This window comes from Nipponia nippon, unplaced genomic scaffold (assembly GCF_047370975.1).
Source record: "Nipponia nippon isolate SJK-2023a ecotype South Korea unplaced genomic scaffold, ASM4737097v1 scaffold_5, whole genome shotgun sequence".
NCBI lineage: Eukaryota > Metazoa > Chordata > Aves > Pelecaniformes > Threskiornithidae > Nipponia > Nipponia nippon.
The window spans coordinates 75,910,814-75,931,434 of record NW_028262369.1 but is presented as its reverse complement, the minus strand read 5'-3'; the positions used below and the strand labels follow the sequence as shown (position 1 = coordinate 75,931,434).

At 37.3% G+C, this 20,621-nt stretch overlaps 1 protein-coding gene across 7 annotated transcripts in view; it reads right to left on the bottom strand.

Annotated features, from left to right (window-relative positions):
• Nucleotides 1-1,900: 1,900 nt before the first annotated feature.
• LNPK (lunapark, ER junction formation factor) overlaps nucleotides 1,901-20,621 on the bottom strand; it is a 54,912-nt gene continuing 36,191 nt past the window's right edge. For 5 of the 7 annotated variants that reach the window (XM_087733560.1, XM_087733563.1, XM_087733559.1 and 2 more), the window contains one exon: nucleotides 13,023-13,984. In XM_087733560.1, coding sequence (XP_087589686.1) covers nucleotides 13,788-13,984 — 197 coding nt within the window. In that variant the 3' untranslated portion in view covers nucleotides 13,023-13,787. Of the gene's footprint in view, nucleotides 2,323-6,050; nucleotides 6,796-13,022; nucleotides 13,985-20,621 lie in introns of those variants that run through there. The other 2 variants (XR_015699061.1, XR_015699060.1) reach the window with 2 other exon arrangements.

Here is a 20,621-nt window from a genome sequence, read left to right as displayed (position 1 = left end):
TCTCTGCAGTAACTTTTACACAGATTATTTTTTTTTCTCCTAATAGAAGTTTGCCAGCTGACTTGAAACTATGGACAGCAACCAACCTTCTCTAGTCAGATGCTGTCTCCATATTTAACCTCTTGAGAGTATCCAAATTAATTCAAAACTGCCTGTATAGGGTCTGGCAGGGATGGGGTTAACTTTTTTCATAGCAGCCCCTCTGGTGCTGTGTTCTGGATTTGTGGCTAAAACAACATTGATAACACAGCAATGTTTTGGCTGTTGCTGAAGAGTGCTTGCCCAGCCTCAAGGCTTTCTCTCTTTCCCACTCTGCTCCCCCAGGGAGTAGGCTAAGGGTGGGCAAGAATAAATCTTCTGGAAGATTTAATTACTTTTGACAGATTACTAGCGAATGGGACCCACCAAAATCCTTTGCGGATCCTCCACTGCCACTCAGCTCTTTAACCATTTGTAGTTCCTCTGCATGTTACTTGAGCCACCAAGGAGATCTGGGATTAAGTATAGGTCAGACTGTACATAAGAGTTTATAAATATTATTGATAGACACTCTAAGTTAATCAAGTCTTAGACAGTAGTAGTTTTGACTACAGAGTTAATATTTCTATTATATCTATATATATGCACTCTATATCTAAGAGTGCATATCACCTTTCTAGTATAATTTATCTTACAGATGTCTTATTAACTCTTCATTAGTCATAACAGGAACTTGACTATCAAGTATGGCCAAGCTCCTGCCTGTAATAGAAGAGTGAGATGTTCTGTAACAGTCAGTTCAAATCCCAGAGGGCAGCCTGCCCCAATAAAGTGCTTCCAGGAGAAGAACCACAGACCTCTATATTTGCAGTGTTCCCCCTGCCTGGGGGAAGTAGCCCAAAGACTGGTTGGGGTTTTTTTGCTGCCTTGTTCTTTTTTTCCCTGTTCCACTCCCCCAATATTTTTTCATTCAGTGAAAACAGATTTGTTCAATTAAGTTCTCTAGAGACACTCCTTGGAACTCCAGTGAGTAATAATTAAAAAATAATTTACCTACAGGCCTAGCATATCTTCAGCATAAAAGACAGTAAGCAAACAACTGAAAAGTGCCTTTTCTCTCCAAGATCTCCTGGACTCTTACCTTACATGGAAAATGACACCTATTGCCCATGACCAAGGAATTTTCAACTAAGCATTACAGAAACCAATGGCTGTTTTATCAAAAATGCTAAACAAGTAATTCATAATTACTTGGACAAATACCACATTAGAACAAGATTTCTGTGGAAATAAATGATGCAATAAAGTCAGGTTCAATAAAATCATGATGATATCCCTTCATGGCTATACATAATGTCCTTGTCATTAAGAAATGAAAAATTACTGGTAGACAAATCATGCTGTATTGAAGCACTTAAGCCTTTTGCCAAAGAGAAACCTGAAACGAATCTTGGGTGGATTAGTAATGCTTGAATTTTTTAGGACTTAATATTACCATGTTCATTCCTTCTTATATTTGCTGTACAGAAGCATCCGTTTGGATTATTCAAAGAGTGTCGTGTTCTCGGTTATCACCACTATCATTAAATGTGACAGTGAACACGTAGAACAATAAGACAAAAATTAACTTTTCTTGAATTCTAGCCCTGACCCTGACAAAAACTCCCTACTCAAGACTTCTTTCATTCAACGAAGGGAGATACACTCAATGAAATGCTATTAGTCTAGTAAACCCCTTAAGGGGTCATTTTTTTGTTCAGGCATTAAAATAAAATACCAGGTAATAGTCTAGTGTTGTATAAGCTCAGAGGGAAGAGTTTATTAAATCATTATTTTTGTAAAGGCTGAAAAATAAACACAAATGCTTTTTTCTGGTTGCTATTAAACACATACATATTTACAAAATACGTGCATCTTGTATACTGCAGATGTATTGCAGAATTTAGCCAGAGATGGAGTCCATTGACTGAGAATCCTTACAAAAATATCAAAGTTGGTTTTAACCAACTCTGTGGAGAACAGAAGTCCAAAGCATAACAAGAGAGCCTTGAAGACATACATTCCTCAAATCCAGCTGAAAGCCCACTCCCTTGACAAGCAATGTTTTGGGAGATGTACAGACCCACGCTTCCTTGGCCAGTCTTGGGCAACGGGGCATTCGTAGAGACACGACATCAGACTTCTCAACTCCGCTGCCCAGGGAAATTCTTCCATCTCAGATTTTACATCGGTGAAGGAAGTTAGAGTGGCATCAGCATCCTTACACTGATGAGTGCGGTTCTAGAAGACACAAGACTTGGAGGAACTTCCCTTCATCCTCAGTGCACCAGCCTTTGGCAAAACCTGCAGAAAGCAACAGCCGGGCAACATGCTTATTTTCTTTATACCCCCTGACCATAGGTGCGTCACCTGTGGAAGGCTCTTACAACGCTTAAACTTAGTTTTCAGTGGGGCACTAATGGCTCAGGGGGAAATCTCAAGGCTTTAACCAGGATACACTATTCCAAAAGGGTAGCTGGATGCCCCGCTATCAACGTGAGTGTTCAGCTATTTAACACCTTATAAACATGTCTGCGTTTAGCAGCTGAGCTTTTTGATATTTGATAATTTTATCGAGCTACCTCCTGGGCCCAGAAGCAAAGATGATGGAGAATCAGCACTAGTTTTTTGAGGGAAGGTAAAAGGAGAGCAAGATGCATTCTTGTGCATTTGTTATGCATATTTTTGGGAGTTATACAACTTTAGTTTTGCAAAGCAATTTTCTGACTTTCACTGACAAACAAATCTGATCTGAAAAATCTTACATCAGCAGGGTTGGTTTGCAGATGTTATTTGCACCATTTATTTATCAAAAATAACTAGAAAATGTTTTTAAAACATCATTCCAAACTGTACAAATAGGAATGCGACATGGGCTGTCTGTTTTACTTATACTGTTTTACTGCTTCATATTCTGAGCAAACAGAGAGGCTATTTTCCCCAGGGGTTCAGGAGGGCATACTATTTCATTTCTTCAGAAAATTGTTTCTCTGGATTTCAATCTTTTTAGCTAGATATGACAAAATGTAATATCAAGAACACTTATGCTTTTTATCAGCTCTATTTTCAAAGCATAAATAATAGATCAGTATACATTTAAGTCAGGTGACCAAGTCTTGTTTCAGAAATAAAATAAGCATTTTGCAATTTTTAAATGATGCTGTACATTTTCACAACAGTATCATTATGCCTTTAAAATGCTTTCAAAAGCCGGATTTATAAGCACGGAATGATTTTGAAGATATTTCACTAGCGTTAATAATACCTCACTTAGGTGGCATTCAATTTTCTGAATCCTTGGGTTAATGAGGCAAATAAATCAAAATTAAATTGGTCTTGGAAAAAAAAAATTCAAACAAAATTGCATCTGTCACATTATACATCCTGAGACTCCTTCAGTACTGTTCACAATGGCTAACAATATTCCAGTGCTCAGAACCATTACACTTACTCATAACACAATTTGAGATCTTAAAATCAAATAGATCAGACTTCCATGACTAGATTAACATAATGCCTTATTAGAATATATCAGGAGCATTCACAATAAGTTGCACACAGTCTTAGTCAAGTAATTCCCATTAAGGGTCCCTAAATTTCAACTGCCCTCCATTTGTTCAAATAATCTAACAATTCCCATCCAGGAGGATTTCACCATTGCAAAACAGTAAGGTAAGTTTTAAGATAAGCCTTAAAAAGAAAATACATTCTGCAACCAGGCTGTCATTCACCATCTCTTTTAAAAAGCCCCAGCAACACACAGCTGTAGCCAAATAGCTGAAACAAACAAAAATCCTAGCATTTTTTAAAAATAAATACATTCAGTTATATTGCTGTAGTAGGAATGGTGGAAAAAAATATTACTTTCACTCCTTTCTCTAAAATATAAGAGAAAGGAAATATTTTCCAGATACTATAAGAGGGATTCTACTGTTGTGGAATAGCAGTGTTGTCAGTTCTTTAAAAAAAAAAAAATGGTTAATAATATACGATACAGAGAAGAACTAAAGATGCCTAAGTTGTTACCAGAAGTAATAAATTCAGCACGAGCAAACAACAATCAACAAATACTGACATGCAATGACACAGCCGTTGCCATTGTTTTGCTGCTGCTACTTGTAGCCCAGCAACAAATGCACTTCTCTACCCATGGAGTCACCCACCTGCACAAGGGCATCCTTTCACTGTAAGGGGCTTCCTACAAACACAGAGCCCCAGTTGAAAAACAAACTTCCACTGAGCTGTTGTAACCACCTTCATCTGCTAAGTCAGCAGCATAGACTCAAGATTTCCATATACACACTATTTACACTTTTTTAATGGAAAACACTGCACAAAAGTAGGTTGGGTATTTTTTTCCAAAATAAGTTGGTACTATTAACATTTAAAATTTAATGAAAGCATGCAAAAAAGCTCGAGGGTTTTTTTTATTTTGAAGCAGTTAAGGGCCCAAGTGCCCCTACATGGCACAGGCTGAAAGCAACAAGAAACAGCACAGAAACATGTTTGCACAATTTCCCCAGGCAGCGCCTTCCTTGTGGCTTTGCAAAATAGTTTGTATGGCCAAGAGCTTGATTAGGAGTAATTCATGTGATGATCTAATGTATTTGTTTTGCTTTTCCTCCCAGAGAACAAATGACACCACACACAGTCAGGAATTTTCTAACTGTTGGTTGAAAAGTAGTGAGAAAATCTGTTGGAGAGACCCTTCCATTTTAATGAAACTTTCATTAGAAAAGTTTTTAGGTTTATTAGCAATTTATGACTAGTGTGTACGTACAGCAAGCGAGCAATCTCCACAGCCAAGAGTCTGAGAGAGAAAGCTACTCCAGAGAAAGCACTCACCCTTCTGCTCACAGCAGATTTGGGAGAGACGGGGTCCATTCAGTCCCCATCCCACATCAGCCACTTGCGTCAGGTGCCTCCCGTGCCAGGGTCCCAGTACAGCCAAACGTTACTGGGGACTAGGGGTTCAGACTTTTGACAGCTTAAAGAAAGCCATTCCAAAAGGTGTTGATTTCACCTCAATATAGAACAAAATAAGCATTTTTCTCAGCTCCTGAATGAAAGTTCAGCGCCTAACTCCAGCATGCTGACACTGCTCAGCGCCCAGCTGCTGAGGAAGCAGATATTTTAGAAGAACAAGTTCTACTTCAACATATTCCTTTGAGTTTTGGTCATGACAGACAGCATTGATAGAATGCCACCATTCAGTGGTTACTCAATTGCTTGCTCAGAATGACACAGTAATTTTATTCTGATTTTTAGTCTACAGAACAGAAGCCACAACTGATATCAGTCCTCTCGAGGCTTTATGCTCTTTGGCAAGAAGTATTGATTTGTGGTTTTATAGCACCTACCAGGTAGTGGTTGTGCACTATCATTATCCAAATAATTTATAACAACAGGTGAGGAAGAAGACTTGGAAACTAAACCAAATGTATCTTGATCTGCTCAGGGAAAGGATGAAACATTGCTGGAGCAGCTAAAACAGCCCTTTAAATCAATGTGGTACAGGTCTGAGATACTCTCGTGTTCTGAAAGGCATGTAAAAGCATGTAAACTTGCATTATTATCATGCACAGAACCAACTCTTCCGAGTACTATCATGGGAGTAACACGAACACAGTGACATGTCACCTGCTTGCAGGATCAGGCTTTAGCCATAAATCAGAATATGAAACTTAGGCTACATTAGAACACAATAAAAAGGGTTAAAGAAACTCTCCCAGAAAGAAGTATTGTACAGGAAGCCCATGGCACAAGGCTCCTTTCTACCACAGAACCAATGTTAATTTAAAAGCCAAGATTCATTTGAAAACATTCACCTGTAAATCAAAAAGTCCCCAAAGATTAATTTCTGCATTTACACTATTTGCAAAATATATTTAACTTAGAGGCATCCTTTTTTTCCTGAAATAATTGCTTACAAGATGAGAACTAAAACACAATCTCAAGTGTAGTAAAGGTAATTGCTGCACTTACTGCTCGTGTCATGTTGATGTATTACTACGTATCAAAGGTCACAGTTCTGTACTCATACATTATCAAATTTGAAAGAGCAATATTTGATTCCGACCAACCTTTAAACTGCCCAGAATGTGTGTGAAAATGGATGTCGGGCTAACTTGGGTTTTAAAAAAATGAACCCATGTTTCGGAAGCTGAGGGGTCAATCAAGCCAGACAGACAGGGTTAGGTGTCACTTCTGTGCATCTAATACTCTCTTAGATTATCAATGAGGTGCAGTACACTGATCACAAGCTAAAGCAGCTGTACTAATGAAAATGAAACAGTCTGAAAAAATTAGGTAATACAGGCCCGTGACACAGGGCAGTACCTTGTGGACAATAATGCAGGAATAAGGACATAAATCACCATTTAGATACAATAAAACCCGCAATACCCACCCTGAAAGTATGTGTCTATGGAAACGCAAGCCAAAATCAGCATCTTCACAACTCCACAGTCCCCTCTGAAGGTGCCACACAATTCTTTTTATACTGAGTCAAGGCAGGTTTTCCGTGCCTCTACTTCACTGCGCACACAAAATCTTGCAGTCGTATGCCAGCCTGACCTTTGAGGGTGGGTAGCTGGCTGTTCATGCCATGAGCCAGGAGTTCTCACAATTGGTTGCAGCACAGATAAATGGGTCTTATCAGAACCTACCCAACCTTGAACAACTTTCTTTTCCTACTTATGCCAGTCCAGCTGGGGGGGGTGTCTGCTCTTAAGAGGCTGGGGCACCCTCATCCTTGTTTTGATAACATACGAGGTCCTTTAAAAAAAGAAAAAAAAATACCTATGAAATCCAAGTTGATTGAGTACAGCCAGCACAGAATGAACTACTAAATAGAATTATCACCTTAAAACCGTAAATCACTACTATGCAAAAAGCAACCTGACTCTTATCCCAGCCATCATCATAATCCAGATCAGATGAATATTCGATAGCTTTTTCAGAATCAGGTTTTTCCTCAAGAAGTTACATACACAGCAAAGGCAGCATATATTCAAACAACAAGCTATAGAATTTAATTTATTACTCTCTAAAATTTGCTTCATTTGGTAAAATACCAAATTTCAAAAGGGGAGCACAAGTTTAATTATCATCTCAATTACAAGCAGAAAAGTTAAGACAGACATTTCATGAAGTCTATTAGACCCTAACAATTCACACTAATTAATGTCTTTGCTATTGATTTTAATGGAGTTTCAACTGCAGGTGATGTAACTAATAGTCAAGGCCATAGCTAGGGATTAAAATGATACTTCTGGTTAAAGATACTGTTTATAGTACCTAAACACACGTACCCTTTACTAATGCAACAAGGCTATTACAACAATAAGACCCTAAGCCACAAATAACACAATAAAAGAATACATGATTTCACAGTGGCAAAGGCTTATGAAGCCCTCCTGAAAAAACATTAGCAATTGTTTACTGAGAATCCTAGCAGTACAACGCCAGGTACGTACAGAGGCAGTCCTGAAGTAGGTTTGTTCCCACAGTGACTACAGTGAGAAATAACTAGTATTATGAGAATGAGTCAGGACCCGCCCTTCTATGCAAAAATTAAGTCATGATCAAATTGATTTTATGCAACCTTGAAAGGGTTATATTATGATTCAGTGCTTTAGATTTTGCACTGTTGCCAAGTTAGATAATCTATCAAGAATCTTCGAAGTGTTTGCTTTAATCTCAAAACCCCATGGTTTGGGAGCAAATTATTGTATAATCAATACATTTCATTTTAAAACCCTTCTCTCTATCCTGCCCATCATACACCTCTCTAGGTCTTATTCTTGCAGAGAAAAGATTGAACGTGACCTGACAGGACCCCAGAGAGGTTCACAAATCAAAAGCAATGGTGAAGAGAAGTCAAATTCCTTGAGACTCACAATCTTAAGGGACAACTCTTTTTTTTTAAATGCTGGAAGAGAGCAGTTCTTATTGTTAAATGCTATTGTAACTTACTCTATTTGTTGTGTAAACAAACCCCTAGTAAAGACCAAGTGCTAAGAAATTCCCACGTACTCAGGATGCCATGCTTTTCCTCTTTCCTTCAGAGCATGAAGTATACTTAATTTCAGACTACCAGATAATCTCAAGTATGGCACACTTCTGATAGAAGTTTACGATTTGTCCTCTGACAGAAGCTTTGGTGTGTTACTACACACCGAGACCTGGAAGCCAACAGTCCTATGCCAATCAGCCCCACAGGAACGTTAGCGTTCAAAGAGCTGGTTGTAATTCCTCACCTTTATCACCCTCCACAAACTTGAGACCTGTGAACTCTGCCTAAAAGACCACATGCTGGAAGAGAGGAGCACTGCCACAGATCAGTAATTAAGAGTTTCACAAACACTTTCCTTTCAGAGAATCAAAATTTTCTGACAATAGCAAAAAAATCTCTTCCATGAACTATCACACAGATCTTGTTATTTAATACATTCTTGAGTGAAAACAGGAAAGACATACACCATTAGGAAGAGTCCATTTGTTATCGAGTAATCTCCTATTGCCCTCTCATTCTCAAACTCCATTTTAAACCTATTGCCTCCTGCAAGGCTATTTGTCCAAATCATTAGGAACTTTCAAACTTCCAATCTGAGTTTATCCATGGAAAACTTACTTTCCTCCTACTGTTTATGCACTTGATATATTTGTAGCCTTTTTTTAAATTAGTTTGTATTAGGGATGTGTCTTCTATACAGTCAGTCTCCTATACACTACAAACATATATGTGAAACTTCAGAGGCTCACTACACCAGAAATCCGGACAGGTTTGCATTTATGAATTCAAGAAAGTAATTGAAACATGAGATGCTGAGATCTGAGGCATTAACTTTTAACCGTGTGACTGGACGGGAAAGAACATCTTAGAGATATTAGCAAAAAAAAAAAAAAATCTGCAAGCCATGGAAGGAAATGAAGGCCTAAAGATTTTGCTTGAGAACCCTCAGTGAACTGGTCAAATGATTATTTGCCAACAAAGATGCAAAATGAATCTTCAAGGTTGTTCTAGTGAAACATTCACAGAGAAGCCATTCCTTACCCCACAGACAGTCTTTCTCATTGTGCAAGACCTAACAAAACCTCACTCCAGAAGCAGTTTATTTAGAAGAACTTTCTTTACATCCAGTACTCTTGTACTGATTATGTTCAGACTGTATGAAGATTAAGACTTTTGAAGTTTTTAACAGCAGACTTAACTATTGAATAAAGAAGTTTCCTCTAGCCTACTCACTCATCCATCATCACAGACCTACAAGTGCACAAATATTGCTAAGTTCAGAATCATGCACCAGAGAAGTGCTTCTCCTAGCCTTTGAAGATTAATAAGGTTATGAAAGTTAATTACTGCTACAGTTTCACTAATCCTAGAAGTAGAAAAGAATTTCTAAGTTCTTCTGTTTAAATACAAAGGATAAGAGCAACTTTGCTACCATCACCTCTAGTAATAACTAGACAGTCTTATTCTACCGAGTCATTATCATCTGCTTATTCTGGAATTAATTCTAAAAAGCAAATTTCTCCAATATGATTGATTATCAATTGCATCCTTATTTCTGACATAAGATCATGATATTAACCTGGGTATGTACTGCCATGTAGTAACAGGCAAACCCTGCAACATTTTCTGAAAAATCTTTTCAAGCTCTTATCATCTTTATCTCTTGATTAAGACCTTGTTCTGACAGACAAAACCACTCTTCCTTCCCCCACCCCCCGTCTTTTTCACTCTCATTCTTTTCTTTAAATCATTCCATCGGCTTCTACTCATGCACCACATGGGGTTCAACCTTCTTGTTCTCAACTTCAAGGCAACCATATGCACCCCTAGTTATAGGCTTTTGATAACCCTTAGACCAGTCCATAAATTGTCAGCTTCTGCATCATCTTCATTTGCCTTTCCTTGTGAGCTTCTGCTTTTCCTGCGTGTAAGCTGAACAGCTTTCTTGAGACAAACCATCTTTATATCAAGATTCCACTAAATGATCTATTTCTGTCAAAATGTCCAAGGGTAATCAATTGTGTTCTCCTTTAGAATAAGTAGTAGAATTTGAAGTAGCATTCCCTCATTTCCCTGTTCTGCAGCCTTCTTGTTCAAATTTAAGTTTTACTGACTCATTTCAATTTATTTTGAACTAGAACACTCATTTGTCTTTCGTGGCAGATTTTACATAGTCCAGATAATTCCCACCTAATATATAATCTCTGCAATTACTCACAATATTTCAGAAGCAATAAAAACATGGCACCAACAAGCCTGCCAAGTATTGCTTTACTACCCCACTCAATTTTGCTTTTCATCCAGGCCACATGAAGAAAGGGGGCTTGTATAACATCTCTTAGAAGCGATATTTTCACAGTACCAGGCTTTTAAGTACTTTTGAAAAAATTATGATTCAAGTACATATTAGGAAGTCAGAAGACAACAACACATGGAACCTTAGCATTTGTTGTATTTTTCCTCCTACTTTCTTCCATCTTCTCATCTTTTGAGAGTCAGTCTGCAATTAGATTAAATACCACTGACAATTGTTGTACCTTTTTGCTCTACATATGCCTACTAACAAGTTTTTGGGGGTTACAAAGACGTGACTAAGTGTGGCTACTGCTGTTCACTGACAGGTATTTTTAGATTTCGATCCAATTCCTGTTGTACAGGCATCTTTTACTATTGCCACACTTGCAGTAGACAGAAGCCAAGAAGCGACTGCTACAGAAACAGAATCCTCTTCTCACACTTGTATCAGGACTGGGGCACACATAATTGGCAGAAGTAACATATGAATTCTTACTGTAAATTGAGGAAAGCCCAAAGTCTATTACTATCACATGTATCTCCCTGAGCCTGAATTCACTAACAGATTACTTAACCCTCCACCTCATTTACTATAGCTGCTTTAAAACCCTGAAAAATTAGAAAGTTAAAAGTAGATCTTTCTCTACCAAAATACCAGGGCATCCTTAACATCTGTTTCAAGCCTTCTGAAGCAATTAATGGGAACAACTGCTCAGACACTTTTTTTAGTACGAAAGCCTTTCAGGAAAACTCTATCATGTACTTAAAACTCACTTATTCTTCTCCACCTCAAAAATTCTACGTAGTCTTAGGTCTCATAAAGCTAGGTTTTCACATTTTAACAAGTATTTGTTTTCACATCAGGTTGACTGTCTCTACTTGATCCTTCAGTGACATATTAAACAGAAAGTATCAATCATTCCTGTGGCAAGTTGCTAATGTCACATTTAAGAATGTTGGAAGAAATAACGCCTTCCCGTCCCCCCCACCCCATACCAGATACTGAGTCTCCTTTTACAAAAAAAAAAAAAAAAAAAAAAAAAAGATTCCCAACCTAAGAAGAAACAGTTTCCTTGACAAAAGCAGGACATCTGCAAACAGACATCTTCCAGGCTAATGAAAAAATTTTAATCTATAGCTCCAGTATCAACAGATTATTTTATCAGTCAATTCAATAGATTGATATAGCAACCTGATAGCTCAGTGGTTGCTTGTCATGGGAAGGACCTGAGTGTCAGGCTCTTTGTAATTTTAAGATACAAATTTTTAAAAGGAAATAATACATGGGCCTACAGTAATCTTAACTTCTGAAGTGACATTAATTCATGCATTCATATCCCACGTGAGGGATCATAACATCCAATTTTACTTGTTTTTAGTGCTTACAACGTAAATACATCCAACAACTTACTGTGCTGAACTACTGAAATATTCTGTGGGTTTTTTTTTTTCTCCAAAGACACCAGCCTTTAAACAGATAAGTTAGTGAGGTACAATACACAATGTAGAGATTAACATCTGAAAGTCTTACAAAATAATGAGTGAGCTGTGTCACCTTTCAGGCAAAATTATTTCTATTTTAAAGAAGTTCTGGAATATAAAATACATTGTCTTAAAATATTACAGAATGCATTCCCCTATCACTTTGTACCCAGTACTTTTATCACACCCTAAGACATGTTTGGAAAAGGGACTGTTTTCTTTGTATTCCCAACTAAGATAGTCACACACAAGATGGTTACCTGCTTTTACTAATTGTTGTTTATATGAATATAGCCAAACACCTACAAGTACTCCTTTAATCACATGCGTACATTCTGTCTATGAAGACTACTAATTAAAATATGAATTGCAATTTAGTTAGTGAACCAGAAAAAAATTTCCTCATTTATCTAAATACAGACCAAACTTGATTCTGACTGATGTAAGGGTTGAGCTTCTAACTAACCCCAAAGAATCAGAAAATAAAGCATATATTTGGAAAAGAAAATTAATCATTGCTGTTCACATATAATTATGTCTCATATAAAGACATGGATACTAAGGTCATGTTTAGAAATGTTTTTCTTGTAGATGGCTTTTGAGCTACTAAGATTTAGCTTTTTGCTGCCTTTATGCTGTAAAACCAGTTCACTTTGGGACCAAGACTACGGATAAAAAAATGTTTTTGAAGTTCCTCCTTCTCTGCATATAGTGTGGTACACAGCAAACATCACACATGATAAAACTCACCAGAACTACTACTAAATCAACCAAGTTACACATGATCAGCATTTATTTCTAAAAAAATCTGATTGATTTAGGTACCTCACTTCCAGGCACCAGAAAAATTCTACTCCAGGTTCCCAACTCATATTTAACAGGAAATGTATAACAAGTGTCCTTAGCTTGAAAAGCTATACAATAAAAAAAGTACAGTTTCAGTAATCCAGCAGCAAATATTCACTGTAATTTTAACAATAAATAGTATCAACAGACTTTAGGCACAGTTAGGAAAGTCTTTTGTCAAATGCACATCTGCTTCCCCTATTGGTCAGGCATCTATTTCTATTCTATCAAAGCCACCTTAGCTATATATAGACTTGCGCCTTTTAAGGTGTCATATTCCTTCTGAACTTCCACAAAGTAACTGTAGAATAGCTGCATACAGGAGAACAGAAATTATCTTCAGTTTTAGGAATCACAAAGCAAGTATTGCTGCTAGATGTCTTTATTTTCCTTTAACAAAATACACAAAGGCACAAAATTCACTTATATGTTGTCATTATTATACAGGTATAAATAGTGCTTTGTATTCAAGTACAATCAAGTGCAGAGACTTTCTATATTTTATGTAAACACAAAACAGTTTTGTATGTACATGCCTTTGGTTCATCTGCAATGCAAATACCAAAGGAGATGCCATTTATCCGAGTGCCATTTAACTGAATTCTGTCAAAAAGTGAGACAATGAATAACATTAACACCGCCGCAATGACACTTCCATAGGCTTAAGTCAAATGTCGGATGACACTTTAGCTTGTAAACATCTGTGTATTTAAAATGTACTCAATTGATTTTAACAGGGAAGCATTAAAAAGTATCTTAAGTTCACTAGACCAAACTTATTAGGTCAGCTGCTGCCAGTAATTGCTCTTCATGTGTGACAGCTAGAGAGATGCCAAATTACAGGTCACCCTTAGCAAAGCTTATACTTTAAGTTTTTAAATATGCAAACTGAACTAGGGCTACAACTGTTAGACTTCAACCAACTATACATTCTGTGTGTTAACTTATTTAAAGACATGCTTAATTTACAATACCCACTTTTACACATAGCTTTGACATACTGTGGCAGTTGAGGCAGTTTAAGCTCAAGCGAGATTTTTAAGTTGTACCATTAAAAAAAGCTCACCTGAATAGTAACAACAGGCATGAACAAAGCTAAAAACTAGCTACAGAAGGCACTTGAAGTACTTTATTCTGCTTTCATTAAAGATTCTTCACTTTGTTCAGCTGAAATAGACTCTGAAATAGAGTCTTCAGTTGTTGAAATGTTTTCTGCTTCTTCTTTTTCAACATCTTCAGCTAGCTTATCACTTAGCTGCTCAGGACTTGGTGCTTTATCATCTGTCTCATTTGTCTCAACAATCTGGGCCGTGTTGTCTTCAGATTCTGTGAAAAGAAAAATGATGAAATAACCATTTCCAGAAATGAAGAGGTAGCTAATATTCTTAAAAAGCAAATGAAACAACATTTTGCAATCACACACGGGTTTTGACTAGTCACTGCATGAAGTTCTCAACTGCTAAAAACTTTTCTCTAACAAGAGGGTCACAGGCAAAACCTGTAAAATTTAAGAAAAAAAGAATATACTATGGAAAAGAGTTCAGATCCCACTGTGAAAATATTATGTATTATTTGTACATGTTCATCCTCAACAGAACATTTCTAAGCTTGTCCATTAAATGTGAGATGGTGTTAGAAATAAGACTATAGCTTTTTCTATAAGAGTTTAATCTGTACATAGAAGCTAAACATTCTATTTGGTGGAAACTACTTTAAATACAAGGAGCCAGATAACCTGAAAAAAAAAATCAGAATAATCTAGTTCTCAACATCTCAAAACAGCCAATGAAAATTACTGTATATTCTCAATCTTCCCACAGGAAGTGTAGGAAGGATACACAGGAGTACCTTTACTCTCAATCTGCGATTGGAGGTTTTTTTGATAACAGGCACATTTGGAAGATCAGTCAAAAATATTTATCCTCTAATAATTACTACCTCTAAAGAAGTAAATTCTAGCTTTATAACAAGATTTCAGTAGCACATGAGAAATAAGAGACAGTCACATGTTGAAGTAAGCAAAGCACGGAAAAACTGAACACTAAGTGTTGCACCAAATGACACAAAGGTACTGTAGAATGATACTATTGATGGCAGTTTATTTATTGACTAGTATTAGTCAATACCATACAGCATTAATGCATACCATGAAGGCAAACAGTTTGCAAAACTAATGCAAAGTTACAGCTCAAAAATGTTAACCTTATCAAATGTTTGTAATCTCGTATTTATCAAAACACATTGGGTGTCTGAAAGACTGCTTCAGGCTAATATTCCCAGAACTCAAGCAGGGCTTAAAGTTTTAGAACCATTGTCACAACTGACAAGAGTAGCTGCTGCACATCCTTGTCCAGCAGACCTGGTGCAACTGTCTGTCACCAAGAACTCAAGATCCCTCTCCCCACACACAGCTCCATCTAGCTAGTTCCAGGCTCCACTTCAGACTGCTCAGTGCAGCCCAGCTTTTTCGTTTCTTCTTTTGACTTGATCTTCCATCTTAGCAAGTTTGCAGCTGACTTACCTCCTGATTCAGCTTCCTTCCCTTCTTTCTCAACCACAGGCTGCTCAATACCTGCACTGGCTTCTTGTTCCAAAATTTCTCTGGAGCCATCTGTCAGATGGCAAATCCACCTATTTCTGCCCAAGCAAATTAATGTTCCCAGTTTCTTTCCAGACTACCCCCTCTCCCTTCCGGCTCTTCAATTTCCATCTTGATGCCATCCCAGCCTGTGCTCAATCTTTATCTCCCAACTGTCAGTTTTCTTTGTCTCATCTCTGCATTTTTTCTTCAGCCTCAAATTCTATGAATAAGTTTGTGCCTTTTCCTGCTACAATCCCTCCACACTTGAGTAACATTCCTTCTTTATTGCTGCTGTTCAGGCTCGAGTCAAAGAAAAGTATAGGATGTGAGGAAGAGAGAACTCCATGCCCTCTCAACTCATTTGTAGCATAGCCCAACCATTACTTATTTACAGAGTTTCAGTCCTGCAGTCCTCAACTGAATGATGCTGAACACTCTGCAGAAGCGTTCTTAGTCTGATCAAGGTAAAGAGACTATTCATTCAGTCTGATCAGAAGGATGCTGAGCATGTACAATGTGTTTGAGGACAGCCCCAAGGACAATCAGCCACTAGCAGAAGCAAGCAGAAGCTTCTAATGAAAAGGAAAAAACCTGATCAAGTGCATATTCTAACTACCTATATTCAAAGGAACAGGAGAAGGATGCTGCTTTCATTTTTATATTCTACTAGAAGGTGTGGAGACACTGCTTATCTAAGAAAAAACTGTCAGGTATTATATGACCTTTCCCCTCACCTTGTTCTTGATTAAACTTAGTGAAACTCTTGAAAGTCTCCAGAATATACAGTTAAAACAAACAAACGTACATAGAAAATTTTGGTCTAATAATTAAGTCTGACAAAGTTATAAGGAACTAAAGAGTAGGTCCTTTAAATGAGTAGTCAGGGCAATCATAGTAAGCGGTGCTACTAACTCCAACTAGAAACATGACCAGCCTTCATTAAACATATACAGTGATTCCATTTTAAATACAACTGATTAATGGAAAGCTTGCCTAAATTCAGCTTGATCTCAATACTGCATGATTTAAGTAAGAGCAATAGCTAACAAGAGAAAGCTCTGACTGTAAACTTAAATGGATGACAAAAGAAAATTAGTGTCCTTGATGATTAATATTTAATCCATGATTTAACTGAAGAATGTAGCTACACATACATGATCTCAACAGCAAACAGCCCTATGCTGGCCTGAGGCAAATTTAAGAGCTGTACCAACGCAACTTTAAAAAACCTGCTCCTGGCTACAGCAGTTGCTTTTTTCCCCCCAACGCTCCTGCTTAATGCTTAGTGCTTAGAAAGCATATGTACATACATAAGTAGTCAGCTACCCCTCTTGTTGCAGAGGAGATTTCATTGTGTAACCAGTGAAATCACAGTACTGCATCACTATTAAATTAAGTAGAAGATATGTGTCTTATGTAGGAACTCACAAAAAATGGTGTAAGATAATCGCACTAAAATACAGCTACTTAACTTGTACTTTCAAGACCTTTGGGACAAGTTTTCTTCACTACTGCAGCTCCCCATTAGGACAGACTTTCACACAGTGCCACGTGTCTGAAATATCTTCAAGGAACATGTGCTTCACAGTAGTCTGTGTTCATGGCTTTGATATCACAGAAAGCTATTTTGAAGCCTTTGAAAACGAAGCCCGATAATAGCATAGCATTTGATTCCCTGCACCCTTTACATCCTACCAAAAAGGCAAGCTATGTTGTTCAGCAAAACTGAACAGCAGTAGACTGGAAACATAATACATTTTTAAACCAAAAGAACTTGTTTGCAAGTCATTAAACTCAAGTTGATTTGACCCATATCTGCTTGAGAAATCATTGAATTCTAGCCATATTAGCCAAACTAAGGAAAGATCACAGCAGGCAGAACCCACATCTTTGAAAAGAAACAATTGCTTACAAAAAAATATAGTGGGCTCATGCTGTCCTATGAAAGGGAAGCATATTTGGTAAAAATACAAGCCAAATCTCTGAAACAGAAAATGCCTCCAGTCTTTTTAAAAAAAAAGAAAAAAGCCACCACACTAAACTCAGGCCATTCTTACCAGCATAAATACTCAAGTTTATTTCCCAGTCCTTTGTTCTGAACCAGTTTTATTCCTAGATAAAAGTTTCTGCTCCATCTATAACACTTGCCCAAAGCCAAGCGCTACTTTTGGTAGAACTCATAAGTAAGCACACACTTGAAGCAGTATTATTTCTGGAGGACAGCATTACTGTGAACCCTTCTGCTGAACAACAAACCAAGTTTCTGCATCTACCTTTTAAATGGAAGTCCTTTCAAACATACTAGCAAGTTGCTGTATTCCAAGAATCCTTAAAAGTGACAGAGCATTAAATCATCATAAAATATTTCATCAAGATGGTCAAGAAATTCCATAAAAACCTGGAGACAACACAGGAGGCTGTCTACACAAACTGCTGACTGCCGTGGTGAAATCTGAAGTTCAAAGGCATCTAATGAAGCCCTCTGAACATCAGCACCAGATACTCACCACAAAACACTGAAGCAGTCAAATTTTGTTTCAACCTTCCAAACATTGCTAAATGCTAAACCTGAATCAAGAACACAGATGTACAGTACCAAATATAGGCAAGGCAAAATTAATCAAGAGGATGAAAATGGTTCCTGTTGACTTTTTTCAATATGATCCAAACATCTACTTCTAAGAGAATACATAAGAGAACGAACTAGCCTTTTGATGAAAAAAATTCAAGATTGAACCATTTAAGAAAAAGGTAAGGGAAGAACTGAAATATATTGCTTTATTCTGGTACTAAAATTTCCCAAGTTACTCTGCTGAACAGGGAAGCACAATGTTTGTGCCAGTAATCTGCATCAGATTGACAGCTGATGACTCCGTATTTCCAGAGGTTTAAAAAAATCCAAAGTTCAGTGCCAACAGCACTCCCCATAAACATTCTTCAGATCTCTTATCCACAGGAGTTGCATGTAACATGCTTGTCACTGCATGAGCACACAACTGAAAAGATTCAGCTTCATGCTCTACTCATTAGTAAAAGTAGCTGACTGGTAAAACAATATTTATAGCACTTCTGTATCACACTAGCTTGCAGTTTCTTCGAGCTATACAGCTATGGTTTAAATGAGTTACAGATAAGAGTTGGATCTCCCTGTGTTGTCAACATTGTGAAGTTGGTCTCCTGATGTTAATGTTTGTCTGCATTTGGAAGTGAAGATATTCTCTATTCTTGCTATGACAGCAGCTATATTACTGTAGTGAATAAAAGCCTTCCCTAGAGCTATACCTCAATGATAGCTTCATACCTCAAACTTACAATCAAGGAATATGTTCATTTATTAATAAAGCCCGACTGCCTGTAAGCAGTTATGTTTCAAATTAGGGCTCTGATAGAAAAAGTGATTTACTGAAAATGGTATTTTCTCATTCATAAGAGATTACTTTGTGGCAAGTCATAGGCAGTTAATGCACAGTGACAAACTGATAAGGTAGCACTGGCCTCTTCTACATCAACAAGACATTTCTCAGATATTACTTATGTAAAATATTAACACATACTATTTCTGGCTGCTTACTAGTTATCAAAACAGAATGGTTTATATCATCTTGGAGATTAAATATTCAGAAAAGATCAGATATTTAAGCTAGATAAAACCAAAAGTCAGCATACCAGTTACTTATTTCCTATGCCTCTTTTGAAAAATTTCACCATATACTTCCTAGCAGGAAAAGAGAACTGGGGAATGAACCCCATAGCGGTTTCTTTTGTTGTTGTTTTTAAATAAAGAAGCACATTAATACAAGACCACACCAACAAAAAACAAGTAACTTTCAGTGTTAAAGGTAAATTGGTAAAGTCACATTTGCTGCAATAAAACCATCCTATATTTTATCCTGAAATACTTGATAAAATTCTGCTTTCAATAAAGCAAAAATTTGGCAGAATTTTCACTCCTACATCTCAAGTGCCTAATGGAAACCTCACACTAATTCTTACAGTTTTACATTTTTTACAACATCTATAAACTGACTCAGCAGCTCAGACCCATTAAAGGCATAGTTTGATAAACATTTCCTTCAATGACAATACCAGCTTAATTAGCACCCCCCTCTCCCAAAGCCTCTAAGAACCTGCAATTATGGATAATACTCCGAAGCCCTCAAGGCACACATCTCCAAGAGCTGAAGGGCTTCCCCATTTGATTCACACAGAGGAAAATAAGCAGAGTTTTGAAGACCCCAGTAACAAATGATGGCTTTTCTACAAGAATCTTCTAACTTTAAAAGTAGCCAAGAAGCTACTAACCTACCCTCCACTCACTGAAAAGATGATCAGATTATTTGAGGGCAAAGATGTCAGCTTCACGCATCTGATTTCAGTCTTACTTTCATGCTAGTAATAGTACTTTTAATGAAGTAAGAGCACACTATGGCACAAGAAAAGAAACCAAGTTTTCCTTATAACACACCCGCATCAGACCACACCCAGAGGTGGCTACGGCTTGGTATCACTTCCCTGCCAGTCCCATGCAGCCCTCATGCCAGAAAGTAAAGGTCAATGCCATTTTGTACTCCCTGTTAAAAAGATAATCAAGTAGAAACATTCTTTTGTTACACTCTCACTGTTTCCCACAGTTGGTGTGTTTCTAGCCTGAATCTCGGGGCTGTACGCTATTCAATAGCTCTCATGATCCCTGTTTAAACTAATGTAAAATCCCATCAAGTACTCAATAGCACATCTAACTGGAGATTCCCTGGTTTAAAATTATAATTTCTGGAGTCTTTCAAAACACTGCATCTTCCTGTTGGCTGTACACCAGATGCCTACTGTATCTGCAGACTATAAAATGTCTCAAAAGGAACTACATTAAATTAAAATTGACAATTTGTCTTTGAACTCCCTGATTTTAAACAAGGCAGTTTTACTAGATTTTCCTGCCCTGAGGAAAACAACAAAAGGAACAAAGGCAGAAATTCCAACACACCTCAGCCAAATGACCTGCTGAACACAGTGAAAGTTAACCACTTCTGGACATATTCCCTTCTATTTCTGTAATGTACAGTGCTATTTTCTATCTGTTTATCAGCAACATTAGAGTGAAAAATTTTGTTATGCCATGATTTGCATGAGACATATTGCTTAATATTAAGAAATTTTAAGCTACAGGACAGAAGACAATAGTATCAACAAGCTAAGCTAGAAGCAGGGACAAGAAGAACTGAAAAAAAATATAAACTGCACCCACTATGATGTTAGAATAGAATAGGCTATTTCAGTTGGAAGGGACCAACAGTGATCATCTAGTCCAACTGCCTGACCAATTCAGGGCTGACCAAGAGTTAAAGCATGTTATTAAGGGCATTGTCCAAATGCCTCAAACACCGA